Source organism: Urocitellus parryii, chromosome 5 (assembly GCF_045843805.1).
Source record: "Urocitellus parryii isolate mUroPar1 chromosome 5, mUroPar1.hap1, whole genome shotgun sequence".
In the NCBI taxonomy this organism is placed as follows: domain Eukaryota; kingdom Metazoa; phylum Chordata; class Mammalia; order Rodentia; family Sciuridae; genus Urocitellus; species Urocitellus parryii.
The window spans coordinates 158017987-158040832 of NC_135535.1; the positions used below are offsets into that span (position 1 = coordinate 158017987).

The 22846-nt window shown below is 48.7% G+C and overlaps 2 protein-coding genes across 4 annotated transcripts in view; both read right to left on the reverse strand.

Moving 5' to 3' along the window:
* Positions 1–245: 245 nt before the first annotated feature.
* On the reverse strand, positions 246–13356 carry Npffr1 (neuropeptide FF receptor 1). The gene is made up of 5 exons (XM_077799107.1): positions 13350–13356; positions 12914–12975; positions 11380–11722; positions 4670–4769; positions 246–1818 (listed from the first exon to the last, which is right to left on the reverse strand). The coding sequence occupies exons 1-5, from the start codon at positions 13354–13356 to the stop codon at positions 942–944; spliced, it is 1389 nt and encodes a 462-aa protein (XP_077655233.1). The 3' UTR covers positions 246–941.
* Positions 13357–16878: 3522 nt separating this feature from the next.
* Lrrc20 (leucine rich repeat containing 20) overlaps positions 16879–22846 on the reverse strand; it is an 86340-nt gene continuing 80372 nt past the window's right edge. The window contains exon 6 of one of the 3 annotated variants that reach the window (XM_077798317.1): positions 16879–17336. In XM_077798317.1, the coding sequence (XP_077654443.1) occupies positions 17247–17336 (90 nt within the window). In that variant the 3' untranslated portion in view covers positions 16879–17246. The remainder of the gene's footprint in view (positions 17337–22846) is intronic. The other 2 variants (XM_077798315.1, XM_077798316.1) reach the window with 2 other exon arrangements.

The window sequence follows — 22846 nt, forward strand, 5'->3', positions numbered from 1 at the left end:
AGCTGCAGAGTCAGCTGGCCAGCGTCTACATCCCAGGATGAGTGAGGAAAGGCCTCCGTGCTTCGCACTTGCAGCCTCCACATGGGTTTCCAAAGGTGGACAGCAGGAACAGTGCTCTCCCTTCCCCTTTGTCCAGTAGTAAATAAACACACCTCCACCTGGCTTCCCAGCCCCTGCACTGGGTCTACTGGGCTCTGGGAGATGGAGGTGGGAGATGGACTCTTCCTACCTTCTCTAGGCTCAGGTCTAAAATGCCCTGTAACAAGCAGGCTCCCCAGGGCGACATCCAGAAAGAGAATGGCCCTGGACACTTCCTGGAACAAGACAAAACAACGAATTGGAGCTGGCAGGTGAGGCACACCATGGTCTCCCAGCAAAAGGTTCAAAGAAGCAGCCTGAGCAACAGAACATACAGACTGAACGACAGGGTTCCGAGCATCAAAGCTCTGCTGGCTTGCTTCCTGTCTCTTCCCAGCTGCCTAGTTGGTTAGGATTTTCAGTTTCCCTGTGCTTCCCTTATGGGGTCCTTTTGGAGACAGCTGGAGACAGCAAAACCATTCAGGCACTGGAGCCTGGCAGGTCCAAGTGAGATTTCCCGCTGAGCGATCTTGGGCTAGACACCTCTACTCTCTGGGCCTCTGTTTCTGCATCTGTTGAAGACAAGGTGCTTAAGAAAGCCCATTTCCAAAGCGCTGTGGGAATTCAATGAGAGGATGGTTGTCAAATCTACCCCATAGGGAGCGTTTGGGGAGAGTAGGTTTCTTCCTCTCCCTGCCATCTGAAGGGAGAGGACATCAAGAGCAGCAAGCAGCCCGTTGCCTTGTTTTTGAGGAGGCATTTTGGCATCCTCTTCAAACTCCGCCCCAAGCTGCCAAGTAAGTGTCCAGGTATCGCAGGTGCAGTTGGGGCCACAGGCAGGGGCCTGCGCTTTCTGGACCACCTCAGATGTTCCATGCTGGTACGGTGAGGGGCAGGTGGGAGCAGCCAGGCCCCTCCTCGGGTAAGCCCTGGTGGGCGACCCGCCCGTTCCGCAGCGGTGGGCGGCCAGGCCTGGGGGCCCCACTGCTGGCGCCCGACTCCGACGGCAGGCCCGAGTCGCTGGGCTGCACCTCCATCAAGACCCTCCTGCGCAGGAGCCAGCCGGGCCGCTCCGAATAGGTGCCGTGGTGGCGGCCCCACGGCAGAGGGCAGAGCCGGGCGCGGAAGGCGGCCTGGAAGCCGCGGCGGAAGTTCTCGTTGAAGTAGCCGTAGATGATGGGGTTGGCGCTGCTGTTGAAGAAGGCCAGCCAGTGCGCGAAGGGGAAGGCGTAGACCGACAGCAGGTGCAGCTGCGGCTCGCTGAGCTGCCCGTAGTCGATGAGCAGCAGCAGCGCCCAGAGCGGCAGCCAGGACAGCGTGAAGAACAGCGCCACCATGACCAGCATGTGCACCACCCGGGCCTTGCGCCGCGACGCGCGCCCGCCCTCGGCCGCCACCTCCGCGTGGTCGCGGGCCGGGCCCGACGCCTTGCAGAGCTTGCGGGCGATGCGGGCGTACATGACCACGATGAGCGCCAGCGGCGCCAGGTAGATGTGCGCGAAGAGCACCGCGGTGTAGACCTTGCGCATGCCCTTCTCCGGCCAGGCCTCCCAGCACGAGTAGAGCGGGTAGGAGCGGTTGCGGGCGTCCACCATGAAGTGGTGCTCCTCGCGCGTGACGGTCAGCGTGACGGCCGAGGGACACATGATGAGCAACGCCAGGGCCCAGATGACCACGATGGTCACCAGCGCCTTCCGCAGGGTCAGCTTCTCGCGGAAAGGATGCACGATGCAGCGGAACCTGTGGCGGGAGTGGGGGAGAGAGGCAGGGATCTGGGAGGGTCCCCGGGGCCCCCATGGCACCTAAGGCAGCTCAGACGACAGCCCAGACGTTAATTAGGTGAGTTTGCAAGCAGATTGGCTTCTCACCTGGGAGGGAGGCTGCCCGGGGAACAAAGGCAGCGTCAAGTTTTACGGAGAGCAGGGAGGAGGGGACCGCAGCCTGGGAACAATGAATTAAACCTTCCCTGCGCTTCTGGGGTACACTGATTCGCTGGCAGCCCGCAGAGCCATCAGTCTGAGGTGCACATCCTGCCCTGGAGAAGGCTCACTGGGGGTATCAACAAATACATTTTTTAGCTGTTATGGGTTTCCCAGAAAACCCTGAGAGATCAGATGTGGAGCCCGTGTGGCAGACTGTCCCTCTGTCATCTCAGCCAGGGGCCCTTCATCACTGCCTCACCACACGAGGGCAAGTCTGCACCATTTATTTCCTCATTAGACTCCTTCAGCAGCAATGACTAATACACCCTTAATTTATAGATAAGGAAACTGAGAGGGATCAAGCAACTGGCTCAGGGTCACACAGCCAGCAAGTACTGGTGACCACCTTTGAACCCAATTTGTCTTGCTTCACTAGGCCACATCACCAGTAGCTGTAGGCCCTGGTTGTGAGTTAGAATTTCCTGAAGCATTTAAAAGGCATGCACTGAATCCCACACCCAAAACTCAATTTCTCTAGTCAAAGATCCCAATGTAATTAGTCTGGGAAGCTGGAAGGGGTTTTAGCTTGCTTTGTTTGTTTGTTTGTTTGTTTTGTTTTGTTTTGTTTTGCTTGGAGGCTCCTGGATGGTTCCAGTTTGCAGCCAGGGTTGAGATCTGCTGCTGGAGGTGGAAGAGGTGCCAATGTGTCCTCCATAGGACATACCATAGGAACTACCCAAAGGGCCAACTACTGAAAAATCTTTCTGGGCCTCAGTTTCTTTATCTGCTAAATGGGGTCCTACTCCGGAAGGCTGTTGTGAAGCTGAAGTGAGGTCACCACCTTTCTGGAGACATTCTGAATGCTTAATAGTGAGATAAAGGAGGGGCTCCAACTTCCCAGGAAGTCTTCCAAGGGCAGAAAACAGACTCCGAGGAATGTCCAGCTTGCCTCTTTCATGGAGGGGAACCTGGTCCAGATAGGAGAAGAGACTTTCTCAGAAGGTCCCTGTTTCCTTGGGGACAGAGCCTGAGCTTGAATACAGGGTGGAGCTGATTTCCAGCCAAGTGCCCTTTCCACTTCACTCACCTGTATCCTGTCCTGCTGCCTATCCCTCTGTCCCGGCCTCAACACCTTTGCCCTCTCCCATGGCCTGACTCAGCCTGGGTGACCTTGACCCACTGGCTTTTCAGTATCATATCCCAAAACTCTCCAGAGAACAAAGGATTCTTAAAGCATATACTTAAGAGGTGGAGGAGAATCCTGGGATAAAAATCCAGGAAGGCTTCCTGGAGGAGGTGGCACTTGAAGAATATTGCAAACACCACTGGGAGACATTGCACATACTCATATCAATAAAGGCTGGTGGAGGGGAGGGACTTCCCACACTCACCCAACTAGTTAGTGACTTTGTGGAAAGAGGAACCATCTCCATCACACTAGCTACCTACTTTTTTTTGAACTGTGGATTGAACCCAGGGGTGTTTAACCACTGAGCCACACCCCCAGCCTCCCAAGCTGCTGGGATTACAGGCGTGTGCCACTGCACCCGGCCCAGCTGCCTACTTGACTGGGTTATAAAAAGTAGGTTGAGGCCGGGGTTGTGGCTCAGTGATAGAGCACTTGCCTAGCACGCATGAGGCACTGGGTTCAATTCCCAGCACCACATAAAAATAAACAAATAAAATAAAGGTTTTGTGGGAAGAGAAAAGTAGGCTTGGTGGTGGTGGGGAAATAGAAAAAAGATGAGATCACTCGAGTCTAGAAAGGGAGGCCTGAGTATTAGCACTGAGGAGAGGACGAAGAGGAGTGTGAGGGTGTACTGAAGAAGTAATGGTCACAGCTGACGTTTGGACCTTGAGCTGGGAACTGTGCCTAAGGTTTTCAGGCAGAAAAGCTTAGTTGTCTGAAAATGGTGGTTGCCATTGTATGGATGAGCCTACATTGTACAGATGAGGCTCAGGTTAGCTGAGTGACCCACCCAACATCACACAGCGAGGCACTGATGAGCGTAAAAACTACCTCCAGCTCATCTGCTTGCCGTATTCCCTGGGGAAAGCACCCCAGGAGCTCTCAGAGCACCGAGATGCTGGGCAGGAGGACAAGCGCCCTGGAATAGGGAGACTTAGGGCTCAGACCCGTTTCCAAGCCTCCCTGACCCCGGGTTCCATTGCACGCCTCCAGCCACATTCACAGAACCACGCTTATCAGAGAATCTGCTGGAATCTGTGGCTGAAAGACCAGAGGTGGTGGGGATGGGCTGGGGTTGGGGACTGAGTAAGACTGCCAGGGACCGGCAAGCAGACAGCGGGGTAGGCTGAGGGGGCGGGGAGAGCCCCAACCCCACCCCAGGCACCCGGAGCCCACCCCTGAGCTGCTCCCTTAGCGCTGGCTCCCTGGCTCCCAGTGCGGCAGGCAGGACCCCCGGGCTCCTCACAGACCCAGGACTCCTATCAAGCCTCCCCAGGGCTCTCTCCAAGCCTTCCAGAGGGGGTGAAGTGTCCTCAGAGCAGGTACCCCCAGGCTAGAGGGCAACTGGGCCTCCAACCGTCCTCTTCAGAGCTCAGGATTCAGCCTCCTCTCCAGCCGAGAGGCCCCGCCTTCCAGCCAGCCCAGTGGTGCCTGGAGACACCTCCTCAGGCCAGCCCCTGGGGCCAGGGGTGACTCTCACCTTTCCACAGCGATGGCCACCAGCGTGAACACGGAAGCCGACACAGACATGCCCTGTACCAAGCCGCTCATCTTGCATGTGGCGTTGTCGAAGGGCCATCCTGCAACGACAGAGGCCCCCCTGGCATGAAAGAAGCCCCCCACCAGGAGTCCAGACTCTGGCCCTCTCAGCCAGGACCCTCTGAAGCTTGGGTCTTCCCTCCTTGTCCTGCCTGGGCTTGCACACTTCCGGGACGGAGGCACCAGGCAGCCCATGTCAACATGCACAGCTTGGACAGGTGGCCTTATGCTGGCCAGTGATTTCTCTCCACCAGCCCTGCCTGGCTTTCTGCTCCCATGTTTCTGCCCCAGGTTCTAGGCCATTTCCTCCTTCATAACTACCCTATCATCCCCTATTTACAGAAGCTGGCACATCCCTGTTATCCTAGAAACCCAGTGACTCCGGAGGCTGAGGCAGGAGGATTGCAAGTTCAAGGCCAACCTCAGCAACTTAGTGAGACCCTGTCTCAAAATAAAAAATAAAAAGGACTGTCAATGTAGCTTAGTGGTAAAGTGCCCCTGGGTTTGATCCTCAATACCAAAAGTGTGTGTGTGTGTGTGTGTGTGTGTGTGTGTGTGCACTATGTAACTCTGTGTTCATATACATATATTTCCTAGCTCTGTCCCTTGAGAGGGCCTAGAAGCAGTGACAGCCCAGAAGCAATAAGCACTCCTGCCTCCCCTGTCTTGGTTTCTAAATACTATTTTCCAATTAAAGGAAAAATGCTCCTCAGGGAAAGGGTTAATTCCAGGGCTGATGGTAGGTAGATAACAGATGACCCTGGAACATTTTGTGGTGTCAGAAAGTAAGAAAATACTCAAAAAAGCATGATAGCAGGTTGGGAGGACAAAGTCAACTGCAAATGCTCCCAATAGCCCAATCTGGCCCAATTTAAGTAACAAAATACATAATGGTAGTATTGGATTAAAACCCAGAATAGAATTCCAATTAGTAAATTTAGGAGTGTTCTAAGTGGAAAATCATTGCTAAAGAAACATAACAGCAATAATTGTTGCAGGCAGGCACCACCAACGATGCTAAAATCAGTGGATAAATGAATCATGAGAAATAGGACCTTTGCATAGTCTCAAAGTACACCCCTATGAAAGTAATTATTCAGGGAAAAATAATTGCTTTACAGCTGAAAAACCTGAGACACCACTTTAACCAAGTAATCAAAGAAAACACCACCTCTAATAAACATGTGGCTTCTCAGCATGTTTTCTGTGATATTCTTGCCCAAAATGCATAAACTGGATCCAATTATGAGAAAACATCAGGCCAACCCAAACTGCACAACATCCTGCAAAATAACGGATCAGGCCAGGTACAGAATAGGTGCATGCATGTAATCTCACCAACTCGGGAGACTGAGGCAGGAAGATTGCAAGTTCAAGGACAGCCTCAGCAACTTAGTGAGGCTCTAAGCAACTTAGTGAGACCCTGTCTCAAAAAAAAAAAAAAAAATTGCCAGAGATGTAGCTCAGTGGTAGAGTGCTTCAATCCACAGGACCACACACACAAAAGGCTGATCAGTACTATTCCAATGGTCAAGTTTATGACAATGAAGGCCAAGGAAGGACCTTTAACAAGTTGGAGGAAATTAGGAACACAAATGCACTGTGCAATCCCAGCTTGGATCCAGGGCTAGAAAAGTGATGCTGATTATATTCCTGAGTAACCCAACACCCATAAGGGCCAAAATCCTGAAAATCGGTTTTATGAAAGACCAAAATCCGTGTTGAAATCCTGAAAGCCCAAAATTTCCAGCAAAGAAGGGGCTCTAGAAGAGGTGGAAAGTGGAATTCTGGGGAAGGGGTGAGAGCGTGGGCAGCTGTCTGCAGGATCCTTGTGTCATGTCAGGCACATGAGTACCCAGACACCTGGTCAAACATTATTTGGGGTATGTCTGTGAGTGTGTTTCCACAGAAGATGAGTGTGGATGGGGAGGATCCACCTCACAGGAAATGAATGAATGTGTTCTCTGAGGAGAGCCATGGCCTCAAACAACAACAACAAAACCAAGCAGCGATTCATTGTGATACAGGACTTCAAAATATAGTAATATAGTTAATGAGCATGAAGGGACTACCTCCATCCCATAATCCGTAATTGCCCATAACCTATCTCTACAATACACTTTTTCATCTGTTGATTTTTATTTTATTATTATTATCATTATTAGCAGTACTGGGGACTAAACCCAGGGATGCTTTACCACTGTATATCTCCAGAACTTTTTTTATTTATTTATTTATTTTAAGACAGAGTCTTGCTAAGTTGCTCATGCTGGCCTTCAACTTGAGATTCTCTTGCCTCAGCCTCCTAAGTCTCTGGGATTACAAGCATACACCACCACACCCAGCTATACTGAATTTTCTTTTTTTCTTTAAATTTCTCCCACTATTTAATATTGTCAGCAGTATTCTCTTTTTTTGGGGGGCGGGTACTGGCGATTGAACTCATGGGCACTCAACCACTGAGCCACATTCCAGTCCAATTTGGTATTTTATGTAGAGAAAGAGTCTCCCTGAGTTGCTTAGCACCTTGCTGTTGCTGAGACTGGCTTTGAACTCGAAATCCTCCTGCCTCAGCCCCCCCACCCCCGCCCACTATCAGGTGCTGGGATTACAGGCGTGCACCACCATGCCCAGCTGTCAGCAGTATTCTTTAAAATTCACTGTGCTATGTATTTCTTCTTCTCATCATTTGCAATACTAGAGGTACACATCATATAGAGAGAGGCTGGGGATGTAGCTCAGTTGGTAGATATTTGCCTTGCATGCACAAGGCCCTGGATTCAATCCCCAGCACACCACACACACACACACACACACACACAAAAAAAAAAAAAAAAAAAACCCCAAAAAATCTTAAGAGAGTTCTGCTTTGTCTTGTGCATTTTTTTGCAAATTTGACTCCAAAAAAGCACACCACCACTGTATTGGCTTTGTGTCTAAGCATTACACGTGTACATAAAAACTTTGCAATATCCTCAATAGATGACAAAATGTCCTGTTTGTACACATGCATTTGTGAAAGATAAATTTCTCAAGATCTCTTTGGGCAGCTGCATGTATTCTGGTGATGCATCATGATTGCAGTTATAAAGCTGGATGCACATAATTACCAATCTTAGTGGTATGTGTTTATAATTTCTCTTTTTGACTGATTTCTTTATGAATATGATTCATGTACCCAAAACTGTTATACCCTGTGACTGCCATTAGTGTACCTTAGTTTTTGTGTGCCTATTATTATTGCCTATTTATTGTGTAAAGTGGCGTTTGATGTGGTCTGCAGTGTTTTTATGTTTCTCAAATAAATTTGCCTTTAAAATTGCAAACAAAATGTATATTAAAGAAATTTTTAAATTAATTTTTTCAAAATTGGATTTTCTAGATTTTGCTCTTGGGGGATTTCAGGCTTTAGAAATCTTTTGGGATTCCAATATTCAGGGTTATGGGTTCAGGACTGTGGCTCAAATCCCTAGAAAAGGACATCTGTGGGAAAACTAGTGAAATTCAAATGAAGTTTAAAGATCAGTTAATAGTATATAAATGTTTATTTCCTAGTTTGGATTATTATATTATGGTATTTAGGAATATTAAATATCCTAAATAAAAGGTGGATAAAGGGTACCTGGAACCTTTCTGTACTAGTTTTGCAAATTTTCTTTAAATCTAAAGATATTTCAAAATAAAAGGAAAAGAGCCAGATGGCACACACCTATAATACCAGCAGCTCTGAAGGTTGAGGCAGAAGAATTGCAAGTTCAAAGCCAGCCTCAGCAACTTAGCAAGGCCAAAACAGTGCAATGAGATCCTGTCTTTAAATAAAAAACAAAAAAGGGGGCTGGAGTTATAGCTCAGTGGTACAGCATTTGCCTTGCATGCATGAGGCATTGGGTTCGATCCTCAGCACCACATAAAAATAAATAAATAAATAAAATAAAGATATTGTGTCCATCTACAGCATATATATATATATATATATATATATATATATATATACACACACACACACACACACACACACACACACATTTTTTTAAATACAAAAAAGATCTGGGGATATGGCTCAGTGGTTTCACATCCCTGGTACCAAAAAGTAAGAAAATAAATAAATAAAAATAAAAGGAAAACAAAACAAAAGCCCACTAGGTTCAAAAGCTTATGTACTGTATGAGTCTATTTATATGACCTCCTTGCAAAAGCCAAACTGTATTTTCTGTCCCTACAAAAACTGATTGCTGATTCCAGGGAATAGGGGAGGGGCCAAATACAAAGGAACATGGGTGCTTCTTGGGCTGACAAAATTTTTCCATATCTTGATTGTGATGGTAACTATGACTGTTTTCATCAAAACTTGTGGAACTCTTCCCCAAAGGGTGGATTTTGTTGTATGTTAAATTATATCTTTAAAAATAATTTAAATGTGAATACTTTTTTGGGGGGGGGTACCAGGGATTGAATTAGGGGCACTCAACCCCTGAGCCATATCCCCAGCCCTATTTTTATAATTTATTTAGTGACAAGGTCTCGCTGAGTTGCTTAGGGCCTAAGTTGCTGAGTCTGACTTTGAACTCATGATCCTCCTGCCTCAGCCTCCCAAGTGGCTGAAATTAGGGGATGCACCATGGGGCCCTGCTAAGAATGTATAAAAATAAAGACAAATTAAAGATAATAGGATGACATTCCATGGATCAGAGAAGGGAGATGTAGTGGGATATGAATAATGAAGGGAACAAATAAATAAACAAAATATAAATGAGGAACTTCACAACAAAGTGAAGTCACATAGTGCTATGAACCGTGACATGGCACCCATGTCAGCCCTTTGCATAGAAAGGAAGGAAAGAGGGAAGAGAGGGTGGGAGGGAGGGAGGGAGGGGAAGAGAAGGTGGGAGGGAGGGGAAGAGAAGGTGGGAGGGAGGGAGGGGAAGGGAAGGAAAAACTGAAGTTTTACTTAATTGTAGAAGATTCTACTAGAATCAACCTAGATACCATAAAAAATAAAGGTGTACTACATCCATGCCATGCAATTCTTATCAGTTGTAAAAAAGAATGAGAAACTCTTTTATTTATTAGTATGAAATATTAACATGTAAATTGGTTTAATGGTTCTTATTCACAACAAACATGATCCAGTTTTAAGTAGGGGTGGGGAAAAAGGCATAAAACTGAACGGAAATGTACCCTTTCTTTTTTTCTTTTCTTCAGGACTGGAGATTGAACCCATCTCTTCTTATTTTTTGAGACAGGGTGTCACAAAGTTGCCCAGGCTGGTGTTGAATTTGGGATCCTTTTGCCTCAGCCTCTTGAGTATCTGGGATTACAGGTGTGCACCACCATGCCCGCCTTCATTTCTTTAATTTACTCGTATTTACAAAAAAAAAAAAAATACTTTTGGAAAGAAACCCATAAACTGGTCACTTCCTCCCAGGAGAGGAGGCCTGGCTGGAGGACAGGGGTGGAAGGGAGATTTTTCGCTGGTCACCTTTGGGAGCTTCTGATTTATTGAATCATGTGAATGTTTGGCTTATTCTAGCAATTTTTTTAAATGTAGTTGTGTGAAAAGGACTGGAAGATACCAGCTTCACCAACTAGTAGCCTCACTATGTTGCTGTCGACCGGTGTGGTGTGTGTGTTTATGGTACGCGCACCTGTGTGCATAAGCGCACGTGTATGTTTGTGGGGGCCGGATGCAGAGTAGATGTTCAGCATCCCTGAAGGAATCTGGGACTCAGCAGTGAATCAAGGTTCCACCAGGAAGAACCAGGACTCTGCCCTGGCTCCCCTTCTTGGGGCTCAGAAGCCACAGAAACTCAAGCTGCGGCTCCCTCCGTGCATCACTCCAAGCAGGGGGATCTGGAACTGGAGCTCCTGGGAGCGCTGGCTCAAGCCACTGTAGGCTCTGACCTGCAGGGGTCGCCACAGCTCTGGAAAGCCATCCCTCCCCATCTGGAGTCCCAAGGAACCGATTCTAAAACAAGACGAGCCCATCACAAGAGAGAGTGTGTGCTGGTGGAGGCTTTCAGACATCTGCCGACACACAGGCAAGAATTTAGAAGTCAGAGTTCTGCTTATTGCCTTCTACAGATCCCTCCGCAGTGCCTAGCCCGTCCCTATACACTCCCAGCAACAGGGAGTTCATTACCTACACGACAGGACCCTCTTCTGGGGAGAATCAATCAAATAAGCAGAATTTTAGGTCCTTGTTCAGAGGAAACCTGCTCTCCACCATTTCTTCTCATTAGTTCTATTTCTGCTCGTGGGAGCTTCTTAGGGGTGTAAGGAGGTGGGCTGTGACACTTATTAGTTTTGTAACTACAAACCAATCTCTTAACCATTCGGGGAATGCTTCCCCCATCCATAAAATGAGGATGATCACAAAGCACGCTTGGTTGAATTGCTGTGGGGATTAATTAAGATAATGCATGAAGCATATGTAACATAATGCCTGGCACAAAGAAAAATGATTAATCCATTGTATCTATTATTTCTAGTCTAATCTCTCAGCCACAAAACCATCTTGAGAATTTGAGACAATGGCATCTTAGCCAAGAGGCCAGCCCAGCAGAGATCTGTCTTCCGTGCATTTGTTTCAGGCTTTAGCTGAAGTGTGGGGGGGAGCAGGGGACATTCCCTCGGCCCCTTGTCCACACTCACCCGTGATGAGGTTGTCCACAAGGGTGGTGGGCATGCAGAAGATGCCCACCAGCAGGTCGCTGACGGCCAGGTTGAGGATGAACATGTTGGTGACGGTGCGCATGTGCCTGTTCTTGAGCACAATGAAGCAGACCAGGGCGTTGCCCACCATGCAGAGGAGGAAGATGAGCACGTAGGCCACGATGAACATGGCCGCCACCGGTGAAGAGTGCTGGTAGTAGGAGGAGAAGGTGAGGTTGGCAGCCGGGGTGACCTCAGCTTCACTCCCATTCTGACTTTGGGGCCAGCTGCCATTGGGAGGTTGGGAGGGCTCCCCTAGGACCAAAGGAGCAGAGGAGTCAGGCTAAAGAGATGAACCTCACTTTATGGATGAGTACCCACCTGTGTGCCTCACCCTGGGCAGGCCCTGGTGCCCTGGTCACATGCTCAACACCAATGGCGACTGGACAGCACCAATGCCCAGCTTCCAACACACTGATCTCATACTGTCTTGCCCAAGACTTACTCCCCAATATTGGTTATCCTCCATCAAAACTCCTCCCCACCCCTCTGGAGGCTCCATCCTTCTGGGCCTTGCTCTGTGCTTCAGGACTCAAGTTAAGGACTGCCTCACCCCGGTTCTCTTTCCCTCTGGCTTCTAGCTGGGTTCAGCCAGTGGCAAGTGCTGAAGGAGATGGAAGGGCAGGAGGAGAGAGAGGTCCGAGTATTAGTCTTCTGGCTCCCTCCTGCCTGCCCCAATTCTGCCAGCAACTGTTTTGTGGGTGTGTGTGTGTGTCGTTTTTCTCCTAAGAGGGACAACTCAATCCTGTTGGTTGACTCCTTGATGTCGTCTGAATGTTTCTTTTCAAAGTCCGTGTGTTGGAATCTAAATCCCCCACATCCTATGTTCAGGGTGTTTGGAGGTGGGGCCTGTGGGAGGTCATTGGGATTAGATGAGGTCACAGGTGGGGCCCCCATGATGGAATTCATGCTATAGGGGAAGAGAAAGAGAGAGCTGAGCTAGTAAACTTGCTCTATCATATGATTCCTCACCCTATAATGATGCAGCAAGAAGGCCTTACCAGATGCTGGTCCGATGCTCTTGGACTTCCCAGCCTCCAGAACCGTGAGCTAAAAACCTCTAATTTTTTTTATAAATTACTTCATCTTGGGCATTTTGTTATTGCAACAGAAAATGGACTTAGACGTCCTCTTCTGTGGCTTTAGCACTTGCCAGTGGCATCGTTCCCTCTCCTTGTACCAACAGGCACGCAAGGTGGGAACTGTACGTATCCTGTGTTCCTGGTCCCACAGTGACATGCAGCCCAGGTGGTCCTGCTCTGTGTTTCTGACCGCGGACCAGGCTTGAGCCGGTGTCTCCCCAGCCATGTTTTGAAGGGAGCGGCTCAGTGTCCAACCACAGATCTTCTGGGAAGTCATTAGCTGTGGTGACTCACGATGTTGTTTCACAGACTCTCCTCCTGCCTTCCTCTGGGACTGAATGTGGCCCATTCCAGGGGACGGAGAGTCTCTGAGGAGTCTTTTCCTGACACACCCAGAGCTTAGCCACTGGCTGGCAGGCCCATTGGAGGTTTGCGACCTGGGAGCTAGAGATACCTGGGAGAGCAGGGACAATGAGCTGGCACCATCAGGGCTACAGGGACCAGAGGGGATCACAGGGGATCCTCTGGTGGGGTTGGAGGAGGAAAAACCAGAAAGTTCCAGCTCATGGTGAGAGGGGACCACACTGCCCTGGGTAGGCCTTGTAGGATTTCCAGTTGCACCGACACATCTTTATTATAGAAAATATCGAATATGTACAAGAGAAACTATTACCGTGAACAAACTCTGCAGTATGAACTTTAATGAGCCATTACAAGAGAGGATAGTATAAAGAATTCTCATGTGTACATCATCTACTTTCAACAATGACCAAGGCCAACCTTGTTTTATCCATATTCCCACTTTTTGGATGATTTTGAAGTACGTACCGGACATCATTCCTTTTCATCCACAAACATTTCCATTTCTGAAAAGTAAGGCCCCTAAAAAAAATTCTTTGAAAGCCATGATCACACCATTATCAAACCTGACAAAATTAACAATCACATTATGATATTATCAAATACCTAGCGTCCAACATTCAAAACTCCCTGATTGATTCATAATTTTTTAAGTCGTTTGAGTGAGGGTTCAAACAAGATTCCTGTTTCTATTACCTATTATTATGTGGCGAAGCACCCTCCTATTTAGTGGTATGGCACCTTGGTTTGACATCTGGGGGGTTCTTCTGCAGGTCTCTGTCGGGATCCCTCATGTAAGCTGCAGCCATCAGATAGCTTAACCGGGGCTGGAGGGTCCAGGATGACCTCCCTCATGGGTTGGCGGTTAGTGCTGGCTATGGGCTGGGGAGTCTCAGCCCTCCAATGGCCTCTCCTCCTCCAAGAGGTTAGCCAGGGCTCCTTCAGAGAAGGGTGCTCTCAGGAGTCCCAGAAAGCAAACAAAGAAGCTCTAGGCTGGAATTTTTATATCACTTGTGCCATATTCAATTGGCCAAAGCAAATTTCAAGGGCCGCCCAGATTCAAGCCAGTGGAGAAACAGTTTCTACCCTCTTGATAGGAAGAACAGCAACATTAGGTTGTAAAAGGGTTTAGACCTGACAGGGTGATTCACGAAGGTCCATTATTATAAAATCTGCCAACATCCTCACATTGTACTTGGTTGCTGTCCTCCTAAATCTCTTTTGATTGACAGATTCCCCCCCCCCTTTCCCTTCTGCTATTTATTGGTCATAAAGATTAGATCTGTAGAGTTTCTTGCAGACTGGCTTTTGCTGATTGTTCCCTCATGATGACATTTTTACATGCTGTGCTTTCTGCACCTGTATTTTCTGTAATCAGGAGTTAGATCTAGAGGCTTGAACGGATTATGGCTGCTGGTCTCTCACTTGGTGATGCTAAGCTTCAGTGGTTTCAGATGATGTCAGCCTAATCCTCCATTGTCAAGTTCCCCATAAGCTTTTTACTCAACATGTTCAGCCATCACTAATGAGCATCACCTAGATCCCTGGTTGCATTTTAAATAGGACCTACACTCTTCACCACGGCCTCCAACACACTGCGTGGTCTAATCCCTGTTGACATCTCAGGCGTGGCCACACTCCCCTTGCCCATTCGCTCTGCCACTCCGACCTCCTCTAGGTTCCGGCACACTCCTGCTTTTCCTAACCCCAGGGCCTTTGTTCTTCCTCTCCTTTAGCTTTCAGCTTAAACACTGTCTTCCTGGAGAAGTCCCACCTGATCATCTACGCAAAGCAGGTGCCTCACTTTTCTCTCTTACAGTTCTGTTTATGTTCTTCAATATTTTTTGTCTTTGTTTTCAGGACGGTTGTCTTTTTGCCTGCACTGAAAAGTCAGCTTCCTGTCTTGGCAGCAGCGTTCCTGGTATTTTGTGAGTGCCCCACCACAGTCAAGAGTTCAATAAACAATCAACAATAATGGAATGAATAAATATTTATAGGAAGCAGAAAGGGAAGAGAGGGTGGGTCCTGACATCAGGCGACAGGGTCCTGCCTGCAGCAGGCAATGCTGCATTGGAAGGCCTTCTCCAGGCCCCTCCAGAAAGAACCCCAGGAGAGGCCTTTGGGACCCTTCCTAGGCAGCTCACCCGGCTGAGCCTCAACCCTGAATCAGTCCCTATGACTAGGGAACGTCTGTGGGTATGGATAAGCAGAGAACATTGCCAGAACCTCTCAGTCTAGACCCCAGCCTGTCTGGCCCCCTACCACCCTGCTTCCTTTGGCCCTCAAATGAGCTCATTTTCCAAAGTCTGTCCCTGGGAAGTGTCTGGGAGCAATCCTGGCCATCTCCAGTGCCTCCACTGAGCTTGGACATCTGTCTCTAGACCTAGCCCAGCTCCCAGCACTGTACACTGATCCATTCTCAAGGAAGAAAATCTCCCGATTCCTGGCAAAGCCCTGCCTGCCTCCACCCCACTTGAGCTCCGTGCCAGTAGCCAGAAGCTCATTAACACCCTGGACTTATCCTTCTGGAGATCTGACAGGTGCCCTTGTGGTTACATAATGTGAAATTTTCATCCCCTGAACCCAATTAAGCGGTTCCCCTACAGGTGGAGCTTCCTGGAGGTCTCAGGATGTTATGATGGTTGTCTCCAGGGCACTCTGATGACCTTAGAGAGCAAGCTCTAGGCCACTGAAGGCTGGTCTGGTGAGGTCAGGTCACAGAGGTTCTCAAAGCATGCCCCCCCACAACCAGCAGCATCAGTACCACCTGGGACTTGTTAGTAACAGACGTCTTGGCTTCATCCTTACCTAGGGAACCCAAAACCCAGACAGCTGGAGCTCAGTTGTCTGTGTTTTAAATTTTAAAGCTTTGGCTGGAGGTGCAGCTGGGTGATAGAGTGGTTGCCTAGCAGGCACAAGGCCCTGGACTACAAAAAAAAAAAAAAGTATTTTTAAAAAAGCATCCTCCAGGTGATTCAGATCCCCGCACCAGCTTTGAGAACCACAGAAGGACTTGGACCAACACCTGGCCGTGAATCCTACACATGTGGGGATATCCCAGTCCTCCTTCCTGTCTCCTCACCTCTGGGGGAACTTGGTGTCTCATCTTTAAAACAGAAATACAACACTACCTGGCTATGACCTAGGGTAGGTCATGCCGCCTCTCTGAAATCCAGATTCCTCATGTTAAAACCAAAAGGGTAAGAGCACGACCCCCGGGCACTCACTACAGATCCGCCTAGCAGCAGCCCTGAGAACCATTACACATGGATGTGGGTGTAGTATTTTTACAAACCTAGTTTGGGCCTCCCAGAAGCCTGAAGGATGTGCGTGAGAGGAAAGCAACTCCCCATAAAGGAGCTTAGTCCAGAACAGGTTTCGGTGTGTCCCTGGGCGCTCAGCCCTAGCGCTCAGAACGTCATCGTTGCTGCCACCTGCTGGTTTGTCTTGGTAACGCATCAGAGCTCAGCTACAGACCAAAGACAGGTTCACCCATTCCCGCCAGGCCACCTCCTGAGAGCCTGCAGCTAAACGCAGGCACTGGATCCATTGAAGAATGCCACACTAGGGCTGCCAAGGGCCCAAAGCACAAAATAGGACGCATGGATAAGAATCACATGAAACAAAAAGTTCATTGGTAACGTAAGACGTGCCATTTAGAAAAGAACATCAGGGTAACCTTTTCATCAATCAGACTGGCAAAGATGAAAAGCCTGAGGGAGGGCTGGCATGTGGCTCTGCACAGCAGGGGGAACATCAACCAGCTGAGCCTCCACTGCAGAGGCACATCCATCCAGCACCCTGGCAAGGGACCTGCTCCCAGACCCCGTCATTCCATGTCTAGAGATTTATCCTAAGGACTTCTAGAGACACGGGGGAAAATGTTGACGGTGGGTTGCAATGGTCACAGAATAGTGTATACATGCACTGTGAGTCCTTATTCCATAAAAAAGTGTGCATGTGTTCGTGTGAACTGTAGATGAATTTTTAAAAATTAACAGTGTTTGTTCAGAGGGTGCTTCATCAAGTGATTTTTATTTTCCTTTTTCCTAGCTTGCATTTGAATTACCTCATCCAAAAGAAACTCTGATATATGGGATCAAACACTAAGTCAGTGGTTCTTAGCTTTGATTCATATCATAATTACCTGGAATTTCACAATGCAGATTCCCTCCCCGCCTCACACCCATCGTGAATGAATCAGAATTTCTTGGGGTGGTATTTAGGCATTGGTATTTTAAAAAATTCTCCCCTGGTGATATCCATGTACAAATATGAAAACCACTGAATGTATGGTGTCTCCCCACCCAAGGTCCAAGGTTTGGGGGCGTTAACATTTTAGAGGTCAGGGGCTGGGGATGTGGCTCAAGCGGTAGCGCGCTCGCCTGGCATGCATGCGGCCCGGGTTCGATCCTCAGCACCACATACCAACAAAGATGTTGTGTCCACCGAGAACTAAAAAAAAAAAAAAAAAAAAAAAAACATTTTAGAGGTCACCAAACTCTCGGAGATCAATGCCTTCTCATTCACGTCGCAGAGACTTTGCTAGGGCTTTCTCTTCATACACTGTGGAATGGTCCCTGTCCAGAGGACAGCGCTGGATCCTCTCCCAGAAAGAGTATTCAGCGTCTGACACACTCTTTCAGGCAGCAGTGAGCACTGGAGACCTGGCTCACTGTGGCCATTGCTGTTCTTTCTAGCATTGTGACTTTTCCCTTGGGAAGCCAGTCCTCCTTGCATGCTGCTCTTGTCAATCAGGAGTTTGGACCTACGCTTGGCTAAAGGATGCCCAATTGGACTTCTTTTGCTTTGAACTTCTTTTTTTATGGGGGGGGGGATACCTGGGATTGAATCCAGAGGTGCTTAACCACTGACCCACCATCCCCTACCCTTTTAAAATTTTGGGGGGGGATGGGTACCAGGGATCGAACTTGGGGCATTCGACCACTGAGCCACATCCCCAGCCCTATTTTGTATTTTTATTTAGAGACAGGGTCTCACTGAGCTATTTAGGTCCTAATCAAGTTGCCCAGGCCAGCCTTGAACTTGCGCTCCTTCTGCCTCAGCCTTCTGAGCCACTGGGATTACAGGTGTGCGCCACTGTGCCCAGCCCTCTTTTGCTTTGAATTTGAATCTGGGTCCTGGCCACCCATCTTTTCCTCTCATTGGATGACCTACCTGATCCCTTCCAATAAATTCCCATTGTTGCTGAAACTACCCAGCCCCAATTTTTTTTGTTGCTTGTAACCCCCGTGTCTTGGCTAGTACAAAGTGATTAAATCAATCATGCTTGGCCCTCCTAGGGATTTGCACAGTTCAGGGTCAGAATCCCAAGGATGAGCCAGGCGTGGTGGTGCACATCTGTCATCCTAGCAGTTTGGGAGCCTGAGGCAGGAGAATCGCAAGTTCAAAGCCAGCTTCAGCAACTTAGTGGGGCCCTAAGCAACTTAGTGAGAACTTGCCTGTAAATAAAATATAGAAAAGGGTTAGGGATGTGGCTCAGTGGTTAAGCGCCTCTGAGTTTAATCCTGGTACCTCTGTCCACACCCCCATAAAAAAATGACAGTGGAAGAAGGGTGAGGCAGAAACTGTGCCACAGGCCCCTAAGGCTTCTGCTCCCCCACTCTTAACAAGTCCTGTGGGCGTCTGTGGCCACAGGGCTGCCCAGAGAGCCAAGCACCCTGACCTGGGAATCGGAAAGCGTGGCCTGCAGGGCCGTCCTAATGATTGCCACTGGCAAGGCCAGGAATTCAGTTTGAAGGAGAAGCTTGGGACTCTTTGTCTTGAAGCTGCTTTTGTACCGTTTAGACAGAGAGACTTTGTGTGTGAGTGTGGTGTGCACACACATCCCTGGGGTTGGTGATGGGGGCTCGTGTGTGAAGTGGGGAGATCCATTTCATCCCTGTGTCCTCCTCAGCTCTCCAACGTAGACGCCCTGCGCGTCTCGCCTTTTCCCCCGCTGTGGGCTCAGAGAGACGTCAAACTCTAAAGGGCCTCACGGACCAGGGGCTCTTTCTTGACCACATTAACTGTCCGCCAGGCAGCCGTGAGGGAACTGGGGGCCTTGGTGCTGTGTTCTTTTGGGTCAGTTCCCAAGGTAGCGAGCTGGGCTGGGCCTGTGTGGGGGCTGCTGGGGAGAGTGAAAGGCACAGGGGGACACACAAGGAAGGAGGCCTCTTGAGGCCACAGCCTCCTCCTGCCCTGCCCGAGCCCAGACACTCACACAGCAGCATGGATTTTGTAGGCCTGGTCCCTTCTTGGTAAGTAGGAGCAAGTGGGGCTTCCAAGAATCGTCTAGGTCAGCAAAGGCCAAAGAGTTGAGGGTCACGTTGCTGGGGAAGCTGATAGGAGCCCCAAACAAGCCGTGTGTGTGTGTGTGTGTGTGTGTGTGTGTGTGGTATGTGTGTGTGTGGTATGTGTGTGTGTGTGTGTGGTATGTGTGTGTGTGTTGTGTGTGTGTGTTGTGTGTGTGTGTGTGGTATGTGTGTGTGTGGTGTGTGTGTGTGTGGTATGTGTGTGTGTGGTATGTGTGTGTGTGCAGTGTGCGTGTGTGTGGTGTGTGTAGTGTGTGTGTGGTATGTGTGTGTGTGTAGTGTGCGTGTGTGTGTGTGGTGTGTGTAGTGTGTGGTGTGTGCATGTGTGTGTGGTGTGTGCGTGTGTGTGTGTGTGTGTGTGGTGTGTGTGTAGTGTGGTGTGTGTGTGTGTGTGTTTGGTGTGTGTGTAGTGTGTGTGTTGTGTATGGTGTGTGTGTGTGTGTGTGGTATGTGTGTGTGTGTGTGTGGTGTGTACACATCACACATGTGCTTTCCCTTGTCTTCTCTGAAGCCTTTTCATTTTTCTTCACTTCCTCCAAGAGTTCTGTGATTTTCTCCATGTTACCCATGAAAACCTATATTCAGAAAAGATTCTGGTTCAAGTCCTTTACTTCTCAGGGAAAATCGAATTGCCTTTATCACATATTAATTAAGTCTATACTCTCAGTCCATTGAAGGAATTCTGAACCTTAGAAAGTGGGGAGAGGGGTACAAGAGATTTAAGGGGCCACGGGCAAGAGTGCATGCCTGTAATTTCATTCACTAGAGAGGCTGAGAGAGGAGGATTGCAAGTTTGAGGCCACCCTCATCAATTCAGTGAGACCCTGTCTCAAAATTTAAAAAAATTAAAGGGCTGGGGATGTAGGTCAGTGGTAAAGTACCCATGGGTTCAATGCCCAGTACAAGGAGAAGGAGGAGGAGGAGGAAGAGGAGGAGGATGAGGAAGGGAAAAGGAGAAAAAGGAGAAGGAGAAGGAGAAGAGGAAGAGGAAAAGGAAGAGGAAGAGGAAGAAGGCGGTAGCAAAGGAGGAGGAAAAGGAGAAGATGACATAAAGGAGGAGAGGAAGAGAAAGAAAAGGGGATGAAGGACACAGGATTACCTCTTTCTTGCTCTTGGTAAAGCCAAGTACATCCCCAGAGCTCCCTCTCTGTGTTCTATGACTGTCTACTAAATCTACCTGTAGAGCTACTCACATTTCACTTCTCTTCACTTCTCCCCCCACACTCCCAGCCATTTTTCCCCCAGGGCCAACATCTGAGCTCAGGGCCTTGTGTATGCCAGGCAAGAGCTCTGCCACTGAGCCAAATCCCCAACCTCAGCATTTCACTTCTTACTTCAGCTGGGCATAGAGGGTTTTCCCTCTCACTAAGTTATACATGCCTTAGGGATAGAAGCCATGCTTCATTCACCAAAGAACTGACCCACAGAAAAATGGCCTAGAACACAGAGATGATCAATGAGTGTTGATAATTACCACAGGTTTTGAAGGCTATGAATTTTCCTCCAAGAACTGCTTTAGCTGTATCACACAGGCTCTGATTCATATATTGTTTTCATTACTATTAAAATACATTTTGTACAGCACCAAGCTATCTCTGACAAGGACAGGAGAAATATTGTCATTTCACAGAAAATCAAAGCACAAAGACAAAATAAAATAAACATATAAAAAAAACTTGTCAAAATGCAGGGTGTGCAGCAGTGGTGGAGTCCTAGATTTTACTTGACTCCAGATTTCAGGGTCCTCAAATAAACTCTGCATTTGCCATATCCTACCATTTTTACATCCTCTCTGAGTGCCATTAGTCACCTCTAAAGCCTTCCAGTGCCCATTAGCAGCCACAAGGGAACCTTGATTTGGAGAGGACCTTGTCTTCCTGAGCATCCTGCTACAAAGGAAATGCCATGAATACTATATGTATCATTTAAAACTTTGCCTGCAGACGAAGGAATACAGTGGCCACAGGGAGAACCGGAGCTACTGTGGGCTTATTTGAGGAATAATCAAAGAGGACACCTAAGCCCTTTGAGATCCATTCTTCCTCCACCAAGTACTTCCCAATAGGTATCACTGGCCCCAAATCTCAGCATCCCTGTCCTGAGTTACTTATGTTCTCTCTCTCCCCATCCTTACTGGGATCTTGTTTAGGAAAGACTTTGATAAATTTGTCCACATGGATGGGGAAATGACTCACAACAGCTCACAGGGCTGTGTATCTTTTGGCCATTTGCATTTCAAAAGGAGTGAAAACTTAAATCAGAAAATGCAAAGCTCTTGATGCAATTTCAGTTATTAATGAGAGAGCAGCAAAAAGCATTTGAGGAGACTGAATTTCTGTCTCTTATGTTTGTATCTTAAGCAGAACTGGTAGAAATGAGCCATATTTTGGGTTCCAGTTATTGTGCCTCAGTTTCCTTACGTATAAAATCAGGGCTGAGCAGCCGTTTACACGGGCCTGTCCTGGTTGTAAGTGCCTGGAGTCTTTGCAGTTGAATGAGCCACACGATGATTCAATGATTGAGCTGAAATACTCAACATCTCCTCAACTCACTGCTAGAAGCAGGACATGGTCATCCCGTAGCCCAGGGCCCAGTGAGAACCCAAACTACACACACCCGGCCTCTGCTTCCCCAGCCGCAGAGGATGCTCATTCCTCACGCCCAGCCAGACAGGAAGGTGCAGGTCTTTAGGACAGAGCTGCATAGATGGACTCTGTGGAGGCTGTGGTCCTGGAGTGTCCCCAGAATCTGGGTCATTTGAGCAGAAAGAGTCAGCAGAGCAAGGCAAGCTGTATGTGCTGGGCCTCTGTTTTATCATCTGCTAAAGAGGGACAGTGCTGTCTCCATGCCCACCTCCCAGACTGGATAGTCAGCTCCAGGGTGATCAAGTGCTTTGTGGAAAAGGGGAGGGCACAGTGACTCCAGGACCTCCAAGAGGCTACTGTGCGCTGAGCTGGAGGGAGACCAGTTGGCTGGCTCCTCTCTCCCGGGGCCCCCTTCCCATGCATGGTCGGCCTCCCTGCAGGTATGGCCTGGGGCCAGTGTGGGTATACATCTCTCAGTCGCAGAGCTCCCAGGTTGGGTAGGCAGCTGTGGGGGCCACCAGGGGCTTCTAGGAAGCCACTACTATATTGGGGTCAGGATGGGATGGGACTGGGGAGCGGATCTGATTTGCTGTCCTGCTGCCTTACCCATTGCCTACACCACAGTCAGGGACCAGCAGAGAAGGTGGAGGTGGGTGGCAGACTCACTGGCCCCAGCTACTCTGCAGGGACCTCAGCAAACTGCAGTGTCTGTCTCCAAGCGTTGGGAGAAGGCTTCTGGGCCCTCAGGCGTCCGTCTAGGCCACACATCTGGTACAGTTTCTCCCCTCCCCAGTCAGTAATCAGACCTCTTTCACACTGGATAATGGGAGCTGGTGAGGAGACAGCTTCTAGGCCAGCTCTGAGTGATGGAAATATCTTCCTGGTGTTGACGTGATTGTTTCGTACGTCAGTTCTTGTTCTGCTTCCTGGAGCTACACAGAACAAGGGGGAGCCCCTGTCCCCAGCACCATTCCCTGAAGCTTACCTTCCCACCCTCACATTCCAGCATCTCCAGCTCCAGAAAGAGGGGCTCCAGACCCATCTCATCATCCACCTTTTTTTTGGT

Coding starts and splice junctions, on each gene's coding strand:
- Npffr1 (XM_077799107.1), bottom strand. Junction 11,723..12,913: donor AGCCAGTGGCTAAGCTCTGG/GTGTGTCAGGAA, acceptor TCATCTCTTTAG/CCTGACTCCTCTGCTCCTTT. Junction 4,770..11,379: donor TGTGGACAACCTCATCACGG/GTGAGTGTGGAC, acceptor CTGTCGTTGCAG/GATGGCCCTTCGACAACGCC.